Source organism: Glossina fuscipes, unplaced genomic scaffold (genome assembly GCF_014805625.2).
Source record: "Glossina fuscipes isolate IAEA_lab_2018 unplaced genomic scaffold, Yale_Gfus_2 60, whole genome shotgun sequence".
Taxonomy (NCBI): domain Eukaryota; kingdom Metazoa; phylum Arthropoda; class Insecta; order Diptera; family Glossinidae; genus Glossina; species Glossina fuscipes.
In genome coordinates this window covers 1,104,844-1,126,771 of record NW_023998432.1, presented here as the reverse complement: position 1 = coordinate 1,126,771, position 21,928 = coordinate 1,104,844, and the positions used below count along the sequence as shown (strand labels likewise).

General features: G+C 33.8%; 5 protein-coding genes across 5 annotated transcripts; 2 read left to right on the top strand and 3 right to left on the bottom strand.

Annotated features, from left to right (window-relative positions):
- Positions 1-6,984: 6,984 nt before the first annotated feature.
- On the top strand, positions 6,985-11,422 carry LOC119637608 (vesicle transport protein GOT1B). The gene is made up of 5 exons (XM_038033774.1): positions 6,985-7,076; positions 7,161-7,252; positions 7,313-7,491; positions 7,555-7,636; positions 11,133-11,422. Exons 1-5 carry the CDS (start codon positions 7,052-7,054, stop codon positions 11,175-11,177), a joined length of 423 nt encoding a protein of 140 aa, XP_037889702.1. The 5' UTR covers positions 6,985-7,051; the 3' UTR covers positions 11,178-11,422.
- LOC119637609 (cytochrome b-c1 complex subunit 7) lies at positions 8,544-9,289 on the bottom strand. The gene is made up of 3 exons (XM_038033776.1): positions 9,143-9,289; positions 8,982-9,029; positions 8,544-8,884 (listed from the first exon to the last, which is right to left on the bottom strand). Exons 1-3 carry the CDS (start codon positions 9,180-9,182, stop codon positions 8,637-8,639), a joined length of 336 nt encoding a protein of 111 aa, XP_037889704.1. The 5' UTR covers positions 9,183-9,289; the 3' UTR covers positions 8,544-8,636.
- Positions 11,423-11,434: 12 nt separating the features above from the next.
- Positions 11,435-14,941, bottom strand: LOC119637607. Its single transcript, XM_038033773.1, has 8 exons — positions 14,131-14,941; positions 13,957-14,065; positions 13,751-13,886; positions 13,552-13,696; positions 12,290-12,366; positions 12,093-12,208; positions 11,910-12,024; positions 11,435-11,838 (listed from the first exon to the last, which is right to left on the bottom strand). Exons 1-8 carry the CDS (start codon positions 14,808-14,810, stop codon positions 11,618-11,620), a joined length of 1,599 nt encoding a protein of 532 aa, XP_037889701.1. The 5' UTR covers positions 14,811-14,941; the 3' UTR covers positions 11,435-11,617.
- A 3,137-nt stretch (positions 14,942-18,078) lies between these two features.
- Positions 18,079-19,350, top strand: LOC119637729 (dynein assembly factor 5, axonemal-like). The gene is made up of 2 exons (XM_038033948.1): positions 18,079-19,110; positions 19,169-19,350. The coding sequence occupies exon 1, from the start codon at positions 18,244-18,246 to the stop codon at positions 18,874-18,876; it is 633 nt and encodes a 210-aa protein (XP_037889876.1). The 5' UTR covers positions 18,079-18,243; the 3' UTR covers positions 18,877-19,110; positions 19,169-19,350.
- Positions 19,341-20,073, bottom strand: LOC119637731 (28S ribosomal protein S14, mitochondrial-like). The gene is made up of 2 exons (XM_038033950.1): positions 19,736-20,073; positions 19,341-19,684 (listed from the first exon to the last, which is right to left on the bottom strand). The coding sequence occupies exons 1-2, from the start codon at positions 19,796-19,798 to the stop codon at positions 19,361-19,363; spliced, it is 387 nt and encodes a 128-aa protein (XP_037889878.1). The 5' UTR covers positions 19,799-20,073; the 3' UTR covers positions 19,341-19,360.
- Between the last annotated feature and the right edge of the window lie 1,855 nt (positions 20,074-21,928).

The following is a 21,928-nucleotide window of genomic DNA, read 5'->3' as shown; positions in this document are numbered from 1 at the left end:
GCAGTTGCACTTACGCGGCCTTTTCTACCTTGATATGCGCCGTTAGTGAACAGCGGCAAATGAATGGCTATGTTTATAAAAGTATTTCCGTGCTTCACCAACTGGAAGAGTAACATGAGTCTTCAGTTTTCAATGCGTGTTGTCAGAAATATCTTAATAATTCGTGGATCCAGTTCGGCAAATACTCTGACTATTTGGATAGGGTTTCTCACCCTATCCAAACATATACATCTTAAATTTGGCGGAAAATGCAGAGTGTGTTCAATCAATAATTGGGAATGACACCTAAATTTATGTCATTTTTAAATTTCGAAAACACAATGGCTTGAATCGGTTTGTGATTCTCATTATCGAGGATACTCGATATGGGATATACATCTTAGATTGATGGATTTCGTTAATGGAAATTCAGTTGATGGTACTCGATAGCGCATGAATGTTTACTCAATATTGTACGTAAAGCGTCATATTTGAGCTCGAACGTAAAACAGTCACCGCTTTTCATGTTCAAAAGGCAAATTTGAAAAGCTGTTTGAAAAACATTTTGCAAACATGATATTTAGACCCTATTTGAACAGCGTATAAAAAGGCAAATTTAATGTGGAAATTATAAATATCAAGTTAGGTATTAAGAAAAAAAGAATTAAACAATTTAAATAAATGGCGATATATTTAATTCAAAATATTTAACTTTGTGTTATATTTCCGCTTAAGAGATTTCAATATTTTCCAACAATTTTCTTTTATCTTCTTCTTCTTCTTCTGTTATTCAGCAAATTAACAACCGAAAATTCGCTGAGATGTGTAAAAACTGCCCACAGAGTTCTTTGTTTGGGCCTTAGTAAAGTTGGGGTAGATTTGATATATGATGTTATTATTTACTTATTTTAGTGATTTGATTACAGATTTTTTTTTAATTTTACGTGCTATACATCCGCCATGTTATTTTTTTTCTTTATAGTTTTTATTAAAATACGCATATTACTCGTCCGTTATGTAGGACGGAACAAAAGAGCGAGCACTAAATTCCGGTGTGTAAGATGTAATGTGGTGTATGAGTATAAAAAGCTATATGAAGGAATTGATGGATGTGAGAGCAAAAAAGTGTAAAAGAGAGTAGGTTCGCAAATTAACTGTAAACGCCTATATGTCTTAATGGCATGATTTAAAAAAAGCAAAGATTGCGACATAAGCTGTTAAATTACGAGAGCCCAAATTGTCAAGAGCGCTGTCGTCACGACGACCACATATACTCAGTTTACGAAATGCGGAACGGCAAATGGAAGTGGTAACATTCGGACAGACTAATAGGATATGATCAGGTGATTGTAAGACATATGCATAAGGGCTTGTTTACTATGTTAATTTGGAATAGATAATCGTTAAATCTCGTTTGATTGAACATCAGCCTGTTAATAAGACAAATATTGTCACGTTTGAGATCACAAATGATAAACCAAGGAGCTTTATTTATTTGTGGAAATAAAGTACATAAATGACGAACATAAGGTGAGTTATCCCATCGCTGTTGCCAAGAAAGAACTGAATGTTCTTAGTCGATTGTCCTCAGATCTGCTGGAATCACGGCACGATCATTCAAAATGAGATGTTCTAGAAGATGCAATTTTATCTGAAGTGCTATTGCTAAGAATGTCCATGTGACTGAGCACTCAGCGAAAAAGAAAACCAAATGCATCAGACTTGATGGTATAAAATTAGAATCTGATTTCTAATATGCAGGGATGAGTTTTACCTGAGGAAAATGATTGCAAAGCGGATAAGACAGAGTTACTGTCTGACAATATAAGGAATTTCTTTTGAGGTTGAGTGCTCGCTAAGTGGATGACTTCTAAGATCGCAAGACAATCAGTCGAAAATATTCGGATGATTTTAGGTTTCCATGTTAATATCTGGAAACCAAACGGTTTAAGATTTATCAGTAAATATGAGTGAAAATTGTTTCCATTTGGTATTGACTAAGTGCGTAAGTAATGGTGGTGTACCTTTTCCGGAGTGACTGTGCATTTTCTCTCTGCTAGGAATTTAACTACTGGTCGAAAATGTTGAGAAACAAGTGGAATTTTGAATAGACTAGGCACATCAATCCCTAGTATGTTAAAGTGATATATTTTGTCAGCAAAAATTTTGAAGAAGAAGGGAAGGGACTTGAGTGATGATATAAAGTTGTAAATGAAATTTTATTAGATAAAAAATTGACGAGTAAACGAAATCTTTCTTGCAGAGGCATAACATTTGCTATTTGTTCCAAGCTTAGTATGTGCGTAGTATTCATGCCACCAAGAGCCAGACGAAGGCATTTCCATTGGATTCTGCATAATTTCACAAGGTGCTTTTTTGGGCTGTCCAAGTAAACTCTAACAAGTTAGTGACTGTAGATCACCTTTCCCGAAAGCCGTGCTGGTGCGGAGAAATGTACGAATTAATGGCAAATGCCAAATGCTGAGTCACAATTCGCTCGAACAACTTGGGCAAGACACTCAACTTGGCTATGCCTCTGTAGTTCTCAACAAATTGTCTACTTCTACTCTTGTGGATAGGAATAAGGAAACTACTCTTCCAACATGAAGGGAAAACGCCTATATACAAGGATATGTTAAAAATCTTTGAGATCACACCACATAAATCGACAGCGCAAGATTTAAGTACACATGATGGAATTCCATCAGGTCCTTGCGAACAACAATATTTTAGAGAACTCAACCCTTTAAAAACGTCATCTTCCGAAATAACCAAGTTAGGTATTGATACCGAGTTAGTTATATGCTATGGGTAGTTTGCTAATAGATCGAAATTAGCAATCGAAAAGTTTCGTCGGAAATATTCAGCAAATAGATTTAAGATTTCAAAATCTTCCGAGGAATCAGAGCCATTAAAAGAAACATGAGAGGGATATGTGGATATTTTTCTTTTACAGTTAACAAATTCAAAAAAGAATTTAGGATTAGCAAACAGAGAGGATTGAATGCACTGAAGGTATCTGCAGTAATAATGGTGGTTGAGGGAGTTAAATCTATGCCTCGCCACCGAGTAAGCGAAAAAGTCAAGCGCAGAGCCACTTTTCGAATATTTTTTGAATAGCGTGTTTTTTCTATTCTTGTGATATTTAATTGTCTTATTAAACCACGGGGGACACCTGCATCGAGGTCCGCACTGCTTAATCGGAGCAGATGCAGCAATAACTAGATTTAATGTATTGTAGAACGATGACAATAAGCTTTCAATACCTTCGGTTGAGAAATCAAGCCTCATATGCGAAAGACGATGTTTTAGCAATACAATATTGATTTTATGAAAATCATAATATGTATTTAAAAAAGTTTGATTTGGCACATTAAGGCAGTTCAACGAACCATCATTAATATGTTGAAAGGAAATGCACATTGATGGATGATAAGGGTCCTCAGGTAAACTAAAAGATGGGCAACGATTTACGTTAATCTCAGGAAAGTTGGCAAAACTGAGATCAAGCAGTCTACCATTGCAATTTGGGGTACGATTACATTGAACCAAAGCATGATCAAACAATTCAATAAAGAACACAACAGCCCTATCAGACGTTGAAGTAGGAATCAAAAAGCCAGAATTATCACTGTTACACCAAGTGACTTGAGGCAAGTTGAAGTCACCCAATGCAACGACCAAATCGGTGGATATACACCGCTTGGCCACTTCACAGATGAGGGCAGCGTGATTCTTGTAAATGGAGATATCGGAATTTGGGGGAATATAGGAGCAGGTTATAAATAGCTGTTTATTAGGCATTATCGCACGAATGGCGATAAATTCAACGTCAGGAGAAGTGGGAAATTCTATTGAATTGGACGGGATTGACGCAGATATGGCAATTAATAAACCACCACCAATGCGATTTACTCGATCATTTCTAAACACTTGGAAAGAATTATGAAAAAGTTCTGACGAATGAAGATCGGGTTTTAGCCAAGTTTCAGTGAAGGCCAAACGGAAAAACTCCGTGCTCACTGAATTTAGAAAAGCAGAACGAATTTTCGAATTCAGGCCCCTAACATTTTGATAAATGAGAGATAGTGGGCCTGAAGAAACAATTAGTTTTTTGAAGGCGACAAGACTATTGCCTTGGCATTACGGGGACGATCACGAGGGATAAGTTCCTTAATTAAGGATCCTACTGGCCAACGTGGTTTGTTTAACAAAATGCCACTGTTTTCAGCCGCAACTAGTATTTTAAAAGAGGAGATTGCCCTAGATTGAGAAGGAGCCAATTTGAAAATGCTAACGCGCTTTAAGTTGACTGAAGGGACTTTAGCCGCCAGATAACTTTTCATGTTATCCACCGATGTTTCAGATACCAGTCTTGACACAAATATTGCTTTTCTGGGAGGGACTGCCGTCAAGCAAATATCATTAGTTGGAACAGAAGGGTTCACGGTTGGCGAACTTAGAGTTGGGGAGAATGCAAGATCGTGACCTAGATTCCATCTAAGGAAAATTGATCACAGTGAGCAAAAAACAAGTGTCAGAGACACACATGAGATCCAAGAGAGCCGACTCACAACTCGGAACATAACGGGTAGCCCATGAATTTATCAATGTTAGCCCAGAAGACATTATCAAGTCGCACAACCGATTGCATTCCATTGGCAGCAAGTCAACATTGAAGTCGCCATACAAGATGATATGCTTATGCAGAATCAACAACTCATTCATGGCCGTAAAAACTTTTTCCATGCAGTAATTTCTGTGTAGGTTATACAGACAGATTACAAGGTATTTAGCAGTTTGGCTATCAATTGAAATTGGTAACCAAGTACTCAACAGCACTGTCACCTGTCGATGTAGATACAATGCTGTGACGCAAATCCCGATCGACGTAAGGCCTCCGCCTATCGCATCGTAAGCTCTATCATGACGGACGATATTGTATCCCCCGATTTGAGATAATCCATTCTCAATATGCGATCTGAATCAGGTCTCAGTTATGCAGACCACGTCAATTAATAATTCGGATAAGAAATACAGTAGTCCACCTTACATTTATTAATGCTCTGCACCTTGAAGTCACACTATTGAAAACTTTTATGCATCCCACTGAAAATCTTTGAAGCTACCTCTACATAAACACCATAATCATGTGGGTTATGACCAGCCATTAATATGCAAGCTTTTTCTTGAGCAATCTCCACTTATTAATATACGCTGGACAAAATTTCTTCAATGTCGAATGATCTACCTGTAAATCGAATCCAAACTTTTCATTGGACGTAATACAATTTATGCATTTAACAATAAGCACTTTGACACATTCACTTGCCCTATGCTTTCCTTGGCATTTGAAACATACAATACAATTTTTACATTTCTTAGCGTACAACATTTAAAACATATTATCACCTCAGCTCCATCGTCCACTTTGTACCTCTCCTAACTGACGCATAATCTGCCACAGGGAATGATGTCCCTTCCGCTTCTTGTTACCTCCTTAGTACAGTCTCCTTTAACATGGGATTCTAATACGTCTGATTCGTTATGGTACTTGAAGTTCATGTCAGTTATCTTGGATCTGGGGTTTAACTTTGTTGGTGTATGCACAACGAAGTCATTAGAGCTAGAACTCTTGATGGCTGCTTTAGCTTTGTTACGCTCTTCGTCCCCTCCGCAACAGGTAACAACAACTACATTTTTCCTGCACCTCACGTTGGAAATTTTGATGGTCTTCGCATCAACATTTTTAGTTAAATCGGCCTTAGTCTTCTCCCTATTTTGCCTATCCTAGGCCTTAATGATCACCGGTCCAGCAGATGTGGTAACCGGAATCTTTACAGCGTCACCAAACGTTTTCTCCTTCGTTATGTTAGCTACATTTAAGTTCACAGCCGCTTCCCGCAACTTTAAGCAACTTTCAATACATTTTTTCCAGCCAACAGCACATTTTCTCTGTCATCGATGTTTTCTGATTGCTTCAACTGGTTAACCTCCATTGAACTATCGCTTTCACACATCTTTACTATCTGTGCACCTTGTTCATTTCTACAGCTACCTTAGCCAGCTTATCAAACTTAATTCTATATTGTTCAACGCTTTGTTGCGTCTTGTTATACAAACAATCTTGCTTATACAAACATTTCATACCAAAAAATTTACGAAATATCACAAAAATTTTTAACACACGATCGCGAAGGATTCCCATATAAATTTTTTTAAGTTGATTGGATTGCCGTTAAAAATATTTTAATAAAATTCTGCATTATCCCTCAAGAAATTTTAATGAAATATACATGTATATATTTACATAACAAACTTGTTTGTTTTTGTCAAGATATGGTATATTAATATAAAGTTTTAATAGACATTTAGTGGAAATTTCTGCTGTATCAATATATTACTTTAGTGGAAATTTAGTATAAGTAGTTTTCGGATAATACATTTTAAAATGTCGGGGTACTATTTTTTACCTAGTCTTCCTACCTTCCTTACTTAGTGTCATCTTTTTAACTTAATGTTTTTTGGACACCCTGATGTTTGAATTTTACAAAGGGAACAGCTTGCGAACGAAAACGCTCTACGTGGAAGGCTGTTGACACAACGAAGCTTCGTTTATAGTCCTAGGTCTTGAGAATAAATTGAATTTAAAAAGTTTATAAATTTCTTGTACAGATATTTACATGTACGTATATATATATATAAACATTTTTAAATTAAGTTTTAAACACAATTTTTTACAGTTGCAATTATTATTTTACGTAAAGTTTACAAGTTCTTTCTCTTTCAAAATACGTTGGGAAAAATAAAACTACTTACATTACATTTACATTACGTATTCTCTAATGATTCACATTTGATATTATCAGTGTTTTAACACAATTATTGCAGAGAGCACATTTGTAGCCTTTTTTTTTGTTTGTTGCTTTTTGACATTTTTGATTATTATCAGTAACAGCTGACTGTATAATTAAAAACATAAATTGCGTTTACGTGGATTTATTAAAATTTCCTTAATCTTATTTAAAAGAAATATTTTAAATTTCAACACAGTAATATAAATATCTTTAGTATGATCGAAATAACAGATTTACAAAGTAAGCAAATAATAGTTATTCAAAGTTTCAAGTCAAGTAGCAGGGCTTTTAAATTTTTCTTTTTGCAACTATATGCCATTGTAGAAATTGGAATAGGTCTGGCCGGTTTTGGCGTTTCATTTCTATTTTTGGGTGTTCTATTTCTTTTTGACAAGGGACTTTTAGCAATAGGAAATGTAAGTATATATTTCAAGCAATTAATTAATTATTTACTTAGGATTTTCTTATATTTGTAGATTTTATTCTTATCTGGTTTGGGTTGTGTGACTGGTTTGGAGCGTACTTTTCGTTTTTTCTTCCAACGTCACAAATTTAAAGGCACTAGCGCTTTTTTTGGTGGAATTTTTGTAGTTCTAATGGGCTACCCTTTAATTGGTATGATAATTGAATCCTATGGATTTTTCGCTTTATTTAGGTAAGTTATTAATATTTAATGTAATCATTATATTTGCATATGTACACATATATAACTATTTAGCGGGTTTTTCCCTGTGGCTATTGGCTTTCTCAGTCGAGTTCCAATTTTGGGTTCATTGATTAACCGACCATTCATGCAAAGAGTAAGTAATAAATCAATTTACATTTTGGTTTTTGAAACCGAGGAAAAAGTTTATTCGATTTCAGTTAAAAACTTTATTGTTACAAATTAAGAAAAATATTAGAAGATTTCTGTGTTGATTTGTTATTTGTGGTCATATGAGTGAACCGAATGAGATCATTTGTACTGAAAAATTTTATAAGACTTAAAAATAGTGATGCAGCAAATGAATTTTAACCCGATCTTCTTTCTTCAAGTATGTATACGGTCCTCTGTCTTAATTTCCGTGGCTTTTAAGATTTCCTCCGAGCGCTAAAAATAGGAACGAATAAAACTCGCTTACATCCATTATTTTTTGCCCAGCATAATTAATTACAAATTCTTTGGTCCAACAACTTCGAAATATTCGTCTCGCTGTTTGTAAAAAGATTAGGTATTAGGTAGGATCATCAAAGAAAAAGATAAAATACCGATTTAGTTGTTTACATTTTCTGTTACGTAGCTTTCCTGAAGTTAAAGTAGCTAATATAATTCTTTGCTTCGTTTCTCTTGTTATATCATACGCTCTAATAAGAGTAAAAGTAAAATTATCTAAGCACGGATTAAAAATACTGACAATCCATTATAGTTAATGGTGAATTTGGAAAAGTACTCCAGCAATGATACTTGGAATTGCATCTCCAGCTGACAGATTTGTAGGGCAAGTTCGGGCGCAAGAGGGTTTATATTTATAAATATATTCAAAAATAAAAATTCGAGTGTTTATTAGTCTTTAGTAAACCAGTTTGTCTAAAATAAAGTAGTAGCGAAATATTTTCGCAGAATTGATACTCTACAATAAATTTCGCGATGGGTTCTTGTTTCTGATGAAATCAGATTGATTGAATTTCAGTTTTCTTTAAAATACATTCAAATTTCAAAAATTTTGCTTAACAGTTTGTATTGTCCGTTTAAACAATTTTTTTATGTTTTTCTTTTATTAGTTACGAAAAATCACATTGACATGAAAGCTTCTCCAAACTTTAATGATTCTTTACCCACTCTTCACGTTCTTCACGTTCTCGAACAACTTCGTTCAAATATGGTTCCAAATATTTTTCATCCTCTTCGTATTTTGTCCATTGTTCTTTGGGTAAAATTGTTTTCGTCATCGACAGATGCAATGCCCGCATAATACGGTAGTTGCGCTCATCGTACGTTTTACGTGGTAGACGGCGTACAGCTTCCTTTACATCTTCAGTTTCATACAAACAGTCATCACGGTGTAAACCTTTTGCCCAAAAACAAATGAAATTAGGTTAACACGAATAGTCGAAATATTTTTTCCCACTTATTGGAAAAGGGCCTACAGTATTACTAAAACTTACCGTATTGATTGAATCCAGATAAATTGTAGGCCCATTTTCCCATTTTGGCTGCAAGTGTAAAAAATTACCTTTAATCGTTTACGTAATCATCATTTTTTTATTTTGTACTTTTTTTATTTCACAATGTAACTTTTTAATAGAATATTTTAAAGAGAACTTACAAAAAACCAAAGGTCCTTTACGAGCAACGTAGCCAGACATGATCTCCCTGCTTCAATTTTATTGAGTGAAAATTTCCTATCAACTCTCAAGTAGATATCAGGAATTCTGCGAAGCGCTTTCCTTATGTCTGAAATAATACGCTTCACATTATTATTATAACAGATGTAACACTAACATGGTTGCTTTCTTTCTTCTCTTTGCTTGAAACAGGGATGGTAAACTAGGTAAACTGCTTTCCGTTTAGTAAATGAATATTGTGTTCATTTGAATTGCTTTCCCCACGTTTTTTCCCGGAAACTGGAAAGAAAACATGCCCAATTTTGTTTATAACCTTATAAGATTTCCGAAATTTGAACAAAACGGGAACATATAACTACAGTCATTGTACTATTCAAAATTGAGAGCATTTTTACAACGTTGCAGCGAAAAAAGTTTAAATTTTACCAAACAAACCTTTAACTGGAATGTTTGTGTATCGTATCGACTCGTATCAGCTATTTATACAACATTTCAGCAATCATCTGATATGCGAAAACTAAATGTTTCTTACTTGTTTATTATAAAATATTAAAAGTTGTTAAATGCTAGACAATTTTTCAAACAATATCGGTCACATTCATCCAATATTGTAAAATATTAAAATTTTTTTCTTTTGTTAAAAGGTTGTAATGTACAATAGGAAATTTCGCAGATCCTATAAAGTATATTTATTCTTAATAATGATTAATTGCTTAGTCCGTCTACAAATGTTCACCGTTCCGTCTGTTAAGCTCTATGTATTTGTGGTATAAACATTCTCCCTACGGCAATAATTAAGTTATCAGCTTCAAAATTGTCGCAAACGTTGAAAGTTAGTGCAAGCAATCCGCTTGACTTATTCACTAGTACATCGATACGTTTGTACCCATCAAGAAAGCGTTAATTTTATCAAAATGTTTCCAAGAACCGAAGGGAAGCTTACGAGAGCACCATATAAAATACACATGTTCTTGAGTTTGAATCCTGAAACAATTTAAGCATATCGGACAACCCGTACATGTTAAACTTCTTCTGAGCTCAGAAATGGACATCGGATTCAAGTTCTCCACGCAGTTTCACTAGTTATAAAAAGATACATCAGATAATGCTTAGGTATATTCTGCAGTATACAAAAATAGAAAAATTCGGCCACTCCACCTAATATTATGGTGTATCGGAATTTTACTTCCTTTCCTTTTTTTGTTATTTTAAAGTGATAGGTTCTGTGTAAGAGGTTAAATCCACATGTTCTTAAAATTGCGTCAACAAGGTGCGCTTCCGTATAAAGGCCACTAACTTCATTTAAACAAAGCTAAAAAATGTGTCCAAGGAAGAAAGACCTCGTTTTTCTTGAAAGGAAACAGTCCTCATAAAAATTGATTGCTTAATGCACCGTTTAATACGGACGGTAGTATTAGGATCTAGTCTTTTTCTCAAAATGTGAGGCATAACACAAAAAGTTACCGCTAATGCAAAGATTGAGTGTCTTCCCACATAAAGCTCCAATAAAATTGTGCTATCTGATGCTGCACTATGAATGGATTGAGCTAAAAAGCTAAAATGTTTAACAGATTACAGTATATGTGTGTTGGTTGTGATATAAACGATCTTTTACCGTTTTAATTAAATCAGCACTGCCTTGCACGGCTGTAGGCTTTGCTCCTATTAAGTTTCTGCAGGTGTAATTCTTCTTTATTCTTTACAATTACTATCGCAATATTTAAACCTGTCGTTTGATAATCGCAAGACTCGTTAATTACTGCCTGCTGTTAAGACATAAATGCAACAAATAATTATCATTGCTTTATAACTGTTTTACTTAATTCTGCCGAGAGACCTTTCAAAATTTCAGATCACTTAAGGCCATAACTAAGGATTCGTTTTTTTTTTCGATACTTCGCGCATTAATTACTGTGTTTTGAAACCATTTTTGAAAAGTAACTTAAATTTTTTTCTTTTCATCTGTTGCAGCTTATTCAAAAACTTGGCGGTGATGCAAATCGAACGACGGTATAGTTTTAGAAATACAAATTTATTCTGCTTGTTAATAAAATTCTCATCCAAGGATTTACATAATGTAAATTTGGTTAATTTTATGTGAAAATTGAATAAGTACACAAAATCTTAAAATACTTATTAATGTTTTTCATGCCACTTTTTTTACCTTCATATCAATCTCTACATGCTAATTTATATATATATATATATACTGTAAGTTAGCTTTTATCTATTTTATTAACGGTTGGTATTATTTTTTTCCTCCCAACTTTTTGTAAAAAAAAAGAAAAAAAAACAAGTTAATAACAATAATTTTGGTTTACAGGACATTTGTTTTAAAATGTAATTTCTGAAGCTAAATGTAAAATAGAGTCATTGAAGAGAGGTTTATTGAAAAAACAAAGAACAAAAAAAAAAATAATAAGAAATTTAAGTTATAAACTTGCTTAATTAATGAGTCAAAATTTTCCCACTAATATTCCTTGGCATATGCTTTTAATCGTGTTTTTTTCTTTTGCCTCCAATTCCTTTAGGATTCCACTTTCAGATGAAAACACTCTACTCAATGATGAAGAATGTATGTGCAAAATAAAAACTGTTATATTTAACATTGGCATTTGAATTTGTGGTTGTCGTACGAGAGGCATTATATGTTGTAAATATTCCAATTCTAAAGCTTCTATAAATAAAGAAAAACGCTTTTGTTTTTTAAATATGCCACTACTCTTTTTCCTGTTCTCAAAAATTTACCGATATTGTAGAGATTTCCTGAACACCATCGTATTAACATTTCAAACGGAAATTCCAGCAAATGACGCCTCAATGTTTTCAATATTAGATTAAATAAGAAAATGCAGAGACGTAACTGTTAAAGAATTAGTAAAAATTAAATTCATTCTTATCAGTTATATAATTAAACGCATATTTAATTACCGTAGTAAATACGATGTAATAGGTAAGTATAGTAGGAAATAAAAATAGTAGCGAAGCAAAAAATATAGTGGTTAGATATAGTTGACGATTCTTGTAGTTGTGAGATTCCACCCGATCTAAAACAACAAAAGGAGCATAAAATTAAATTGCACATTCCTACGCTTATAATGGCAAAAAGAGTAATAGAGACAACTTACTTTTTAAAAGGTTTTTACGTTTTCCCAAAACTACTTTCCAGAGAACTTGTAAACCCTTAATCTCTACTTTATACAATCTGAAATTGTTTGAAACAAATAAAATATTTATATGCGCTTTATAAGCGAACTTTGCATATCCGTAACCATAACAGTAAATTCGCAATGCTTACATATCGTTTAGTGAAAGTTATGTCAAAAATTGTTTATGAAAATTAAACAAGAAATTTGCGTTACTGCCTCAATTTTTCATATTTAACGAATCCCAGAACAATAACGAAGCGGACGGATGTATAAAGCTAAGTAAATTTCGAATCCCTCAATACTTAAAACCGGAGTAGTTGCGTTAAAAACAAAGTCATAACATTTTCAAAAACTTGCCACACAGGAAAAATGTTAAAATGAATTTTTTTTAGACTTTAAACGCGACCTAGGAAACCGAAAGTTCGCTATTTGTTATAACTTAGTATACGATTAAAAGCTTGTTTTATCCCAACTCTACCAATATATGTTTTTTCTCTTCAATGATACATTTCTTAAAAAAACAAGTAATAAGTTCATCAAAATTATCAGGAAAGCAATATTGAAAATTAAAGTAACGGACGAACTATTGGAGGAGCAGTTTCTGTTTAGCGACATAAACGGAACTAATCAGTGCTATACGGACGGGGTTAACCAAACTCAGAACCGTGCGCTCAATACAGAATGCATTGTAAACACAGATGTCAGATTTCAATAATTTGAAATTCTGCTTAAATTTTCAAGCAAATTTTGATAACAACACGATTGTACAAATCGAAAACTTAGTGGAATTTCTGATATCCTACGTAAATGATTTATATTTTGTTGTTCTTTTTAAAACAGTGAATAGGCTATGTTTAATACAGAATTTAGTTTTAAAAATGATTGCAGGAACGGCGATGTAAGAAATTTTCACTAAGAAAAGTTCTATTATTGAGCGTTCACGGAAAGACTACTTTCCAGAGCCAAAGAAACAGTAACCCAAACCCCTCTCCCGAAATATAAATGAACACGGTATTAAACCCCACGAAAGTAGTTTAATAACACAATGCGGAGACGATTGTCATCACATAATTTCCTATAGTCCGCCCCTATCAAGTGTTGGTATGGGTTTAGTTTTTTTTTTTTTTGAGAGAAGCTTTCATGCTTAATCGAGATGTTATGGATGTAACGGCAAAACTCTCCGGTGGCGGGTAGATAAAAATTCAAACCGTCAACTGAAGCCGAATAAAGGTTATACTAACACAGCTGAATAAATACTAAAGCAATGAGCATGTAAACCCATTATGGTTATCAAATCGGTTAATGAAGCCAACTGATAAGATAATCCCATGGCACCTAATAGAGCTATCGGTACAAATAGTTTTCTCACAAAAGGCTCGATAAGATCTAAAATATAAAAAAGATGTTTTATATTTATAATCAGTGAAGAAAATTATTTACCTAAAAATGTAGCCCAGAGATGAACGTGATAACCAAAGCAGTCTAGAAGGAAGCCATTAAGTTGTACATTTAATTTTAAACCTATCGGAGCACCTCTTAATGAGTTCAATAGGGTTCTTAATTTAATAACAATGAACTAAAAATTTAATAAAGTTTCGTAATTACGCCTATTACTTACTGCATATTATTTTAACTTTAGAACTTACATGTGAAGTCTCAATAAGATAATCGCCTGGATGGGAAAAGTAAAATAGTAATAACAGCATAACGCAAATTCCCAAAAATTTATCAATAACTATGTTGTAGTGTCGTTTACTAAATGCGAGCGTAATTTTTTTAAATAGTCAATTTTTTTTTCAATTTTATTAACTTATACGAACCCCGAATGTTTAAATTTTAACCACTCCTGATAGTGTTCGTACAAAACCATTCGTTGAAATATAAATTTTAACGGTTGCATTGTCACACATAATGTAAAAAACATGTTTAAAAAATTAAAAGGCAATCTGCATAGTCGATATATTAGCTGCGTTATACGGAATTGATGTTTAATGTTTGAGGAAATTTGAATAAAGCTGTTCCTTTGCTTCACTAGCTGATAAAGTAGCTGCATATCATCGTTGGGGCACAATTTATTACCTCCGGTACACGCTGCATAATGGACGAGGTCTTCTTCTAGGTCTTGCAACTTTAATATTTGGTCCTCGTCATAAATGAGAACATTAATACTGGTTTCTTGATTCAGTTTAATACTCAACTTATGCAAATAAATATTTGGCGTTAGATTATCGTAAGCAAAGCACAAAGCTACATCGCGTCGCTCTGCTTTTAGTATATCCGAAGCATTTACTATAAGTCCAAGGTGTCTCAGCGTTGAAGAAAATTCAATTTCTTTTCGATCTGCGATTAATTGAGAATTTCTCGTAATTTCTCGGCAACCAATAGCGGTTATCACGTAATACGAGATAGCATTGCAATCGTTAATTTTGATTTCCCCATAAATATTAAAATTTTCCTTAACTGCGTATAACTTTCTAGGTAAAAAAATTTTTAAACTCATTTTTGGTTAATGCTTTAAAGCTGCGAAGACAGCTGATACGAAAACGGAGTTGTTATTCTGTACATTATTAAATCCATATTAAATATATAGACCAGAACGCAAAACTCTTAATGGAAGATGTGATAATATGGAAGGATGATGAAAATGTTCCACTTTTCGCTTTTAAAGTACAGAAGATCTTTATCATTATGAAATAGTGAAACGAAATTTTAATCTGAAGAATAAAAATGTTCCAGATATACAAAGTATACGAAAATGCCTCCGACTGTGCAATGTTCATCAATATTCAGCAAAAGTACGAGAAACATATGGTTACAGAAGATATACTGTGATTGTGTTATATACGTACAGAAAGCAGATATGGTCATAAAAACAAAATCATAATAATAATAAATGCGCTTTCGCTGAAATCCCTCTAGATTTCGTCATATGTACATGTAAATAGATAAATAAAAAAAAAATAAAATGACTCCAAAGAAAATCTTGTTTTTCTAAATGGAATAGAAATGAAATTCTGTGAGTAAGGGATTATAAAAAAAATTTTTTTTGATACAGCAGGGATTTCGCTATTTCATTCTAATTTTCTTTTCGTGGGTTCTTTTATTCCTTTCCTATATCGTTCTGTTTTAACAACATATGATGTTTATTGGCTGCCGGCATAATTATTTTCATTCATAAAGCGAACACAGAAAGTCGACTTTCGTTTTTGCTAAGTAGCTGAATACGAAAGCGAAAGTTAAGTTTTGAATTTGCTATTATTCCCCCACATTTTTCAACACAATACGAGAAGGATGTTAGCCTAGACCAAGCAGAAATGGTTTAAGGGGAATCGAGAATAAATTATGAAACTCCTTGCAATAACTTTACGTTACAAACAAAATACTCCTATATTGCTTAGCAAACCTTGATATGAAACAGTGACAGCGTTGACAAGTGGATATAAAAACGCGACAAAGACTTCGCTAATAGATATCATACATGAATAAACGTACGAAAATAGAGCACGCATACTTTGAAATCTATAATAAGTTATGGAATACCGAATGTTATTGTTAAGTGCGAGACGTGCTGATCACGTCGGGGTCACCAAAATGTTGTGTTTAATGTTATGTTGAGGTAGTGAGACGCAAACGCAATACGTGAGTATCACGTCGGGTTCACCAGAATGTTGAGATTATGGTTGTCTTGACTATGTTTGTAATGCCTACTTGGTTGGCATGATTCGACAAGACGTTGCGTCAAGTCGTACCAACTTATTGAGATGTTTCTTCCAGCACTTGGAACTGGAAGAAACGGTAAGATAAAAAAAGCGATCGATGTGCTTCACAAAGACGATTTCTTTGAATGCGTCTAATACCAAACCACAACGATGAGACGTGCCACTCACGTCGGTCACAGAAGGTTATGTTAAGGTGTTTTCTTCCAAATGTATTGATTACCGTGTCCGACGTGGACACTAACAAACAAATAGACGTTGCACAGTCTACCTAAGCAACAAAATGGTCAATGGGGTTTGGGTCTTCCAGCACTTGGAACTGGAAATACACCACAAAGATAGCCGGTCGGTGCAATGTTTAAAGTACAAAAATAATTTTATTACGAAAAGTATGGCTTATAAACAATAATTCTTATAAACTAACGTAGAATTATATTGACATAAATGAAATCATAAAAGTGATGCACTTGCATTTTTGCGTTTATTTATTTCCAGCAATATGACCAGCTTGAAGTATGTCAAAAAATGCAATATAAGCAAGTTAAAGTAAACAATCGACGACACACTTCAAGGTCTGGATTACGTAATAAACGATATTATTGTCTGTGGTCAGTTATACCAAACGGACATACAAAGTGACTGCGCAAATGCAAGTGCATGAACAATATTGTGTGAATGAGTGCACATTCAAGTTTGGAATAAAAAAAGCAGGAATAAAATGTCAAATGAAAGCGTTTATTAATGTGCAAATGAAACGATGCAAAATTGAATGAAAGTATATGTTTAAACTAATTAAAAACAAATAAAATAAAGTATGTGTTTGAAATAAACAGTTATATTATGGAAAATACGGCACATTATACACATTCAATGCCTCGTATATTTCTTCTATAGTGCCAGCATGTTTAGGTGGACATCTATTCAACACATTCTAATATCGTTCCATTGTACAGATTTTCAGTATATAAGTCATAAAAGTCAGTAGTAGTGCTCATTTTAATTTTTCGTTCTCCTGTTTTTATAGTGTCTGTTTACATCGGGGTTTGACAACGGCGTATCTCATTTTGTGAAAGTTCTATAAGCTGTTGTCCAATACTTTCTATTGAGAAAAATCTTTAGCGGACACAATAGCGTTTAGCTTATACAAATGTTCCAAGTGTGGATACAAATCTTAAAAAAAATTAACTTTAACATTTATGGGAAATTTCAATTTCCAATCTTTAAAATATGTTATTATTATTCTTAATTGCAGTCAAGTTATTGGAGTTGAGTATAGTTACTTATTACTTTCCTATTTATTCAGGAGTACTATTTTATTATTATGCTTATGAAGCTTGTAGCACTTCAAAAATTTTAAACAATTTTTAATTTTACATAAAATAACCTTTAGAAGGGCGAAAAAATTGTCGGACACAAGAAATCTTCGCTTATATTCCGCTTATAAGTCTGGGGAAAACCTCTAATTTACACGCTTTATACATTTATAAGTTATGTAAATAATATAAATAAATAAAAGGAATATAAGCAAATATTTTCATTGTGTCAGCCCGTTGTATTTAATAGCGGAATAGGACTTGAACTTTGCTGAGTTTTCACGAGTTTTTGTGGAAATTGATAAATCATATGGTTTTGTATGTATTCAAACAAAGCGACGAAAAAGAAATAAAGACTAATTGTCTTAAATTTAAAAGTTTTTTCTTAGTCATGCAATTTCATCAACATTGAAACAATACGGCATTGCGCAAACGGCAGCTGAAAAATTTTTTCCCTTCTTCTTGGTTTGGAAAAAAAGGAAAAAGGTTTGAAACAGAAAAGCAATGTTTGAAAATCGTATTCCCCGGGATAACAGTTGAAACAACTTCAGCCCGTCTTTCTTTATGGAGACATGGTTTAATCTAATTACTACAAATTAAGATGATTTTAAAGCTTTTTATATGAGTGCCGCTGAGCATAATAGGAGATCGAGGATGCGTGGGAATGAAGTGGATCGATCTCCAAAAAAAGGAGGTAAAGCAGATAATTTAATAGTGCTCAGAAAACAGGTAGTTAAAAATTTGGGTGCCAAACTCATTCCAAATCACGATATCAACTTGTAAGACTATATATCACGATGCAATTTTTTAGTTTTTGTTAAAACTTGGGAAAACGTCGATGGCAAGCGTATAAACTTCAACTCGGATCTTTTCTTTTATGATTATTTAAAAAGTTTCAATAATAATGGCTTACAAGAAGTGCAAGTGGTTCAACGGTTCGATAATGTTAAAAAGAAATGCAAGTCGTCGGAATACGTCAATGGATGATGTGCACGAGAAATTTTTTAAAGATGCTGTAGATTACGTAGAAAATATTGATGCCCCATTGGATGCGCTTAGTGAACCTATTCTTCTGTTATATGGTCTAATAAAGTTAGCAAAGTTTCGGGAATCTTATTTGACGCAATTGCAAGAAAAAGTCAGTATAATGTTTGAACAATGCGCTGACGACTCGAAAATCAAGATATTCAGCGCTATATCCATAACTATGTTAGACTGGCAAAAAACGATTAAAGGACAAGTGGAAAAAAGTAGCGTCTTACTGAAGGAATTTGCAACCAGAATTATTGAGCCTCATATACAATGGCATGCTGGAGCTAATGCTGAAGCAATGCGCTCCTTCGCTACAGCTACTTTATGTGCTTTGTCTCAAGGAGCTCCACAGGAAGCAGGTTTTGTGTTGCCACATTTTGCTAAGTATATGCCTACCTTAATGGAGGATCGTGCTGTGGTTACACGCCATTATGCAATTAAATGCCTCAATAATTTTGGCGACTTGCAAATAGACGATTTGGAGCCGATTGCTTATGCTTTTTGAATTTGTAATGAAATGCCTTGTAGCTTGTTTGCAGCGCATAAATGATCCATCTTCAGGGATTCGAATTTTGGCCGCATCGATCATACCGAAACTGAAACCGAAGTTTGGCGATGAACCTAGCAACAACTACGAACAAGATATGTGGGATACATTCCTCAAACGTTGCATGGACTTGTTTTTGCATTATGATGGTCCTGAAGTGCGCTTACAAGCAGCTATCAAACTAAATTACATGTACCTTAATTTAAAATAAGTTGATCACAAAACAAATTGCTTACTTTTACCGTTTTAGAAATGTCCGAGCGTTATCCTGAACTGTGTAAAGAAAGTTATAAGCGCGCTCTGGCCAGTACTCATAATTGCATTAATCTTTTAGAATTAAAACCATACGTGCCCTCTATAGACTAAACGAAATTTCGATTCTTTCATTGTAATCATTTTATATATATATTTAGTTTTAATTAAATTAAATTTGACTGCTTATCTACCACATGGCCCTTTGCACGCCCGAAAGTTTGTTATAGTCTGCCAAATGACGCCAAACAATACGACTTAAGCGATATTTATGCACTACACCTCTGGAACGTGAGGTTAACGCACAGCGTTCACGCACACGTACCAAGCATGAGTCCCGAGGAAACGCGGCTATTTCGGCATCGGCAACTTCTCTTAACTCTGCATGCAATATGTCGTTCTTGCGCAAAGCTTTAACTCTTAATCGTTCTACGGCATGTTCTTTTACACATTTGCGACGTTTAACATCACGTATCATTCTCCAATCCGCATACTTGGTACGAATTTGCTGAAGCTACAAACAACCGTAATAATCGTTTTTTTCCAAAAAAAGCACTCAACTTACACTGCATCCTGCAAAATGCATCGATTTGTTAACCCAACTATTTAATTTACCTAAACTATTCATAGTTTAGTTCCTGATTACTCAAGAAATTCCGATGGAAGGATGATTAGATATGTGCAAGCAACCAGCTGATTTTTTATGTTTTAATAAAGAAGAAAAAAAAAAATCTAGCAGTTTTAATATTCATTATTAAAATAAAAAGAAAAGGGAAATGCTTTTCATCTATAGAATTTGAAGATCATCATGGAGAATTTCTTTGCAGACGAACGGCTATTAACAATTAAACGAAAAGTCTTAGAATAATTATTTCCTGCACTTGAGTTACTACGTGTTCCTCGTAACAGCATGATATAGGTCTAACTGAGTGCGAGGATAATTTCACATAAAATGCATCCATTCTCTAGAATGGATTTCTTGAGGAATTGACGAATCTACTACTTCTCAAATTGAATCGTTGGCATTTAGCTTTTACACGGTGTTTTCATTTTCCTTGTTGTGGGCCTCATCAATATATTAACCGTGATGGTTTACTCAATTATTATTCGCGATTTAATTGCCACTCAAAACTAGTGAACAAAGGTTATTTGCATAGGTTTTTCAGCCGCATCTACCTGAGATGTTGATATTCTATTTATTCAGCCAAATCGCCAGACAACACAGAAAAAATATAGTAGAAATTCACTCCTTTAGGATATGGTTGCGTAGAACGCTATTGTTGATATATGACGTCAAAATTTTGCACCCAATTGGCCGAAGAATTCACTATAATCATCATAGTTTACTGGAAGGTGGGGTGGGCAAAGTCACTTTTGATACAGGATGCTTGCAAAAATGATTTTCTAGAGAGATATGATGTTTTGATCCCTCTGAATCAGACAGACACTCCAAGTTCTTTGATGCTGATGATTGGTAGGTATAATACTTTTGATTTTAAAACTTGAACAACTTCTTCAATGAAACGCAGATGGTAAAGAATTTCAATAAAATTTGTCCTCTATATATTTAATTGGAAAGTTTATTGATGTAGCGCCTCGCAGACTTATTTGCTAAGGATCTTGTCTTTGCTTTTTTATTTTGCCTTTAAATCTGCTTTTTATGATTGTTTTTGAAAAAGGCACATATGGTTGGTAAGATTATTGCTGTTCTTGATTTCATTTGTATTATGTGTTATTAAGTGCTGGTTATTAGGCACATAGGAATAATTGTGTTAAACTGCGTCGTATAGCGTTTTGACATACCCCTTTAAATAGTTGTTACTATATAGAGCATTCTTTCTAAATGGTCAGACGAAATCGTAAACAATTGACGTATTTTTGTGGGGTATCTATATTTTTATTGCGCAATTTTATTAGATGGCTTAGACTACATTTAATGCATTTTATTTTGGTTTGTGCTACAAGCTTTTGTGTGTCCAAAATGTTGACATCGATGGCATTGGGGAATGTGTCTGCTCACGTTTCTCAGATAGTAAATTTTTTCTTTTCTTAGTCTTCTTTCTTGACCTATGTACAATGAGTGCAATTTTCTTTCTTGTATCACTTTTTTTTTGTATTAGCAATATGGTATCAACATTCGTACATATATTCACTCCTCCAAACTATCAAAGCAAATATCTAAGTTACGAATTTTTGTTTTATTTTGAGGCGAATGGCTAAACAAATTCGATTAACTTTCCAACTTATGTCAGAATTTAGTATTAAGCACGGCATTAACGAGTTCACTAAATGGAATTGGCTAAATCAATCGACATGTTTAGTGAAATCAAGAATAACTGCGCTTTATGAGGCCTCTGCTGCGTGTTTCTTTTTATTTCAAGAAGAAATGATTCAAGGATGAAGAAAGTAACTGTGAAACGCTATACTTACTTACTTATACAGGCTTAGCATCACTAACTTAGCTTCACTTCTGTAAAAGACAGTTTCTGTAGGTTCAAGTCAGAGAAGTGAGAGAAGTAGAAACAGCACGACATTGGGCAAACGGCAGCTGAACATTTTTTTTGTGTCATATCGGCGTTTGTGGAAAAAGAGGGGGAAAAAACGAGAATTTAAGAAGGAAAAAAAAAATTTGAAAAAGAAAAGAAATTTTTGAAAAAAGTACACATATTAAATTTTTCTTGTTTCGTCCAAATTTATGGTAAGTGTTCCCCGCTAAGCAGCAAAAACAACATCAGTCTGCCTTTCTTTACGGAGACAG

Bases quoted from the DNA above. Each gene is read 5' to 3' on its own strand.
- LOC119637608 (XM_038033774.1), top strand. From the start codon at position 7,052: ATGATCGAAATAACAGATTTACAAA. The intron at 7,077-7,160 runs GTAAGCAAATAA...ATGCCATTGTAG, and splicing joins CGAAATAACAGATTTACAAA to AAATTGGAATAGGTCTGGCC. The intron at 7,253-7,312 runs GTAAGTATATAT...TTATATTTGTAG, and splicing joins GACTTTTAGCAATAGGAAAT to ATTTTATTCTTATCTGGTTT.
- LOC119637609 (XM_038033776.1), bottom strand. From the start codon at position 9,182: ATGTCTGGCTACGTTGCTCGTAAAGGACCTTTGGTTTTTT. The intron at 9,030-9,142 runs GTAAGTTCTCTT...TTACACTTGCAG, and splicing joins TAAAGGACCTTTGGTTTTTT to CCAAAATGGGAAAATGGGCC. The intron at 8,885-8,981 runs GTAAGTTTTAGT...TTTGGGCAAAAG, and splicing joins ATCTGGATTCAATCAATACG to GTTTACACCGTGATGACTGT.
- LOC119637607 (XM_038033773.1), bottom strand. From the start codon at position 14,810: ATGAGTTTAAAAATTTTTTTACCTAGAAAGTTATACGCAGTTAAGGAA. The intron at 13,887-13,956 runs GTAAGTTCTAAA...TTAAATTTTTAG, and splicing joins ATCTTATTGAGACTTCACAT to TTCATTGTTATTAAATTAAG. The intron at 11,839-11,909 runs GTAAATTTTTGA...CTTTATTTATAG, and splicing joins AGGAAATCTCTACAATATCG to AAGCTTTAGAATTGGAATAT.
- LOC119637729 (XM_038033948.1), top strand. From the start codon at position 18,244: ATGGCTTACAAGAAGTGCAAGTGGTTCAACGGTTCGATAATGTTAAAA.
- LOC119637731 (XM_038033950.1), bottom strand. From the start codon at position 19,798: ATGAATAGTTTAGGTAAATTAAATAGTTGGGTTAACAAATCGATGCAT. The intron at 19,685-19,735 runs GTAAGTTGAGTG...GGTTGTTTGTAG, and splicing joins TGCATTTTGCAGGATGCAGT to CTTCAGCAAATTCGTACCAA.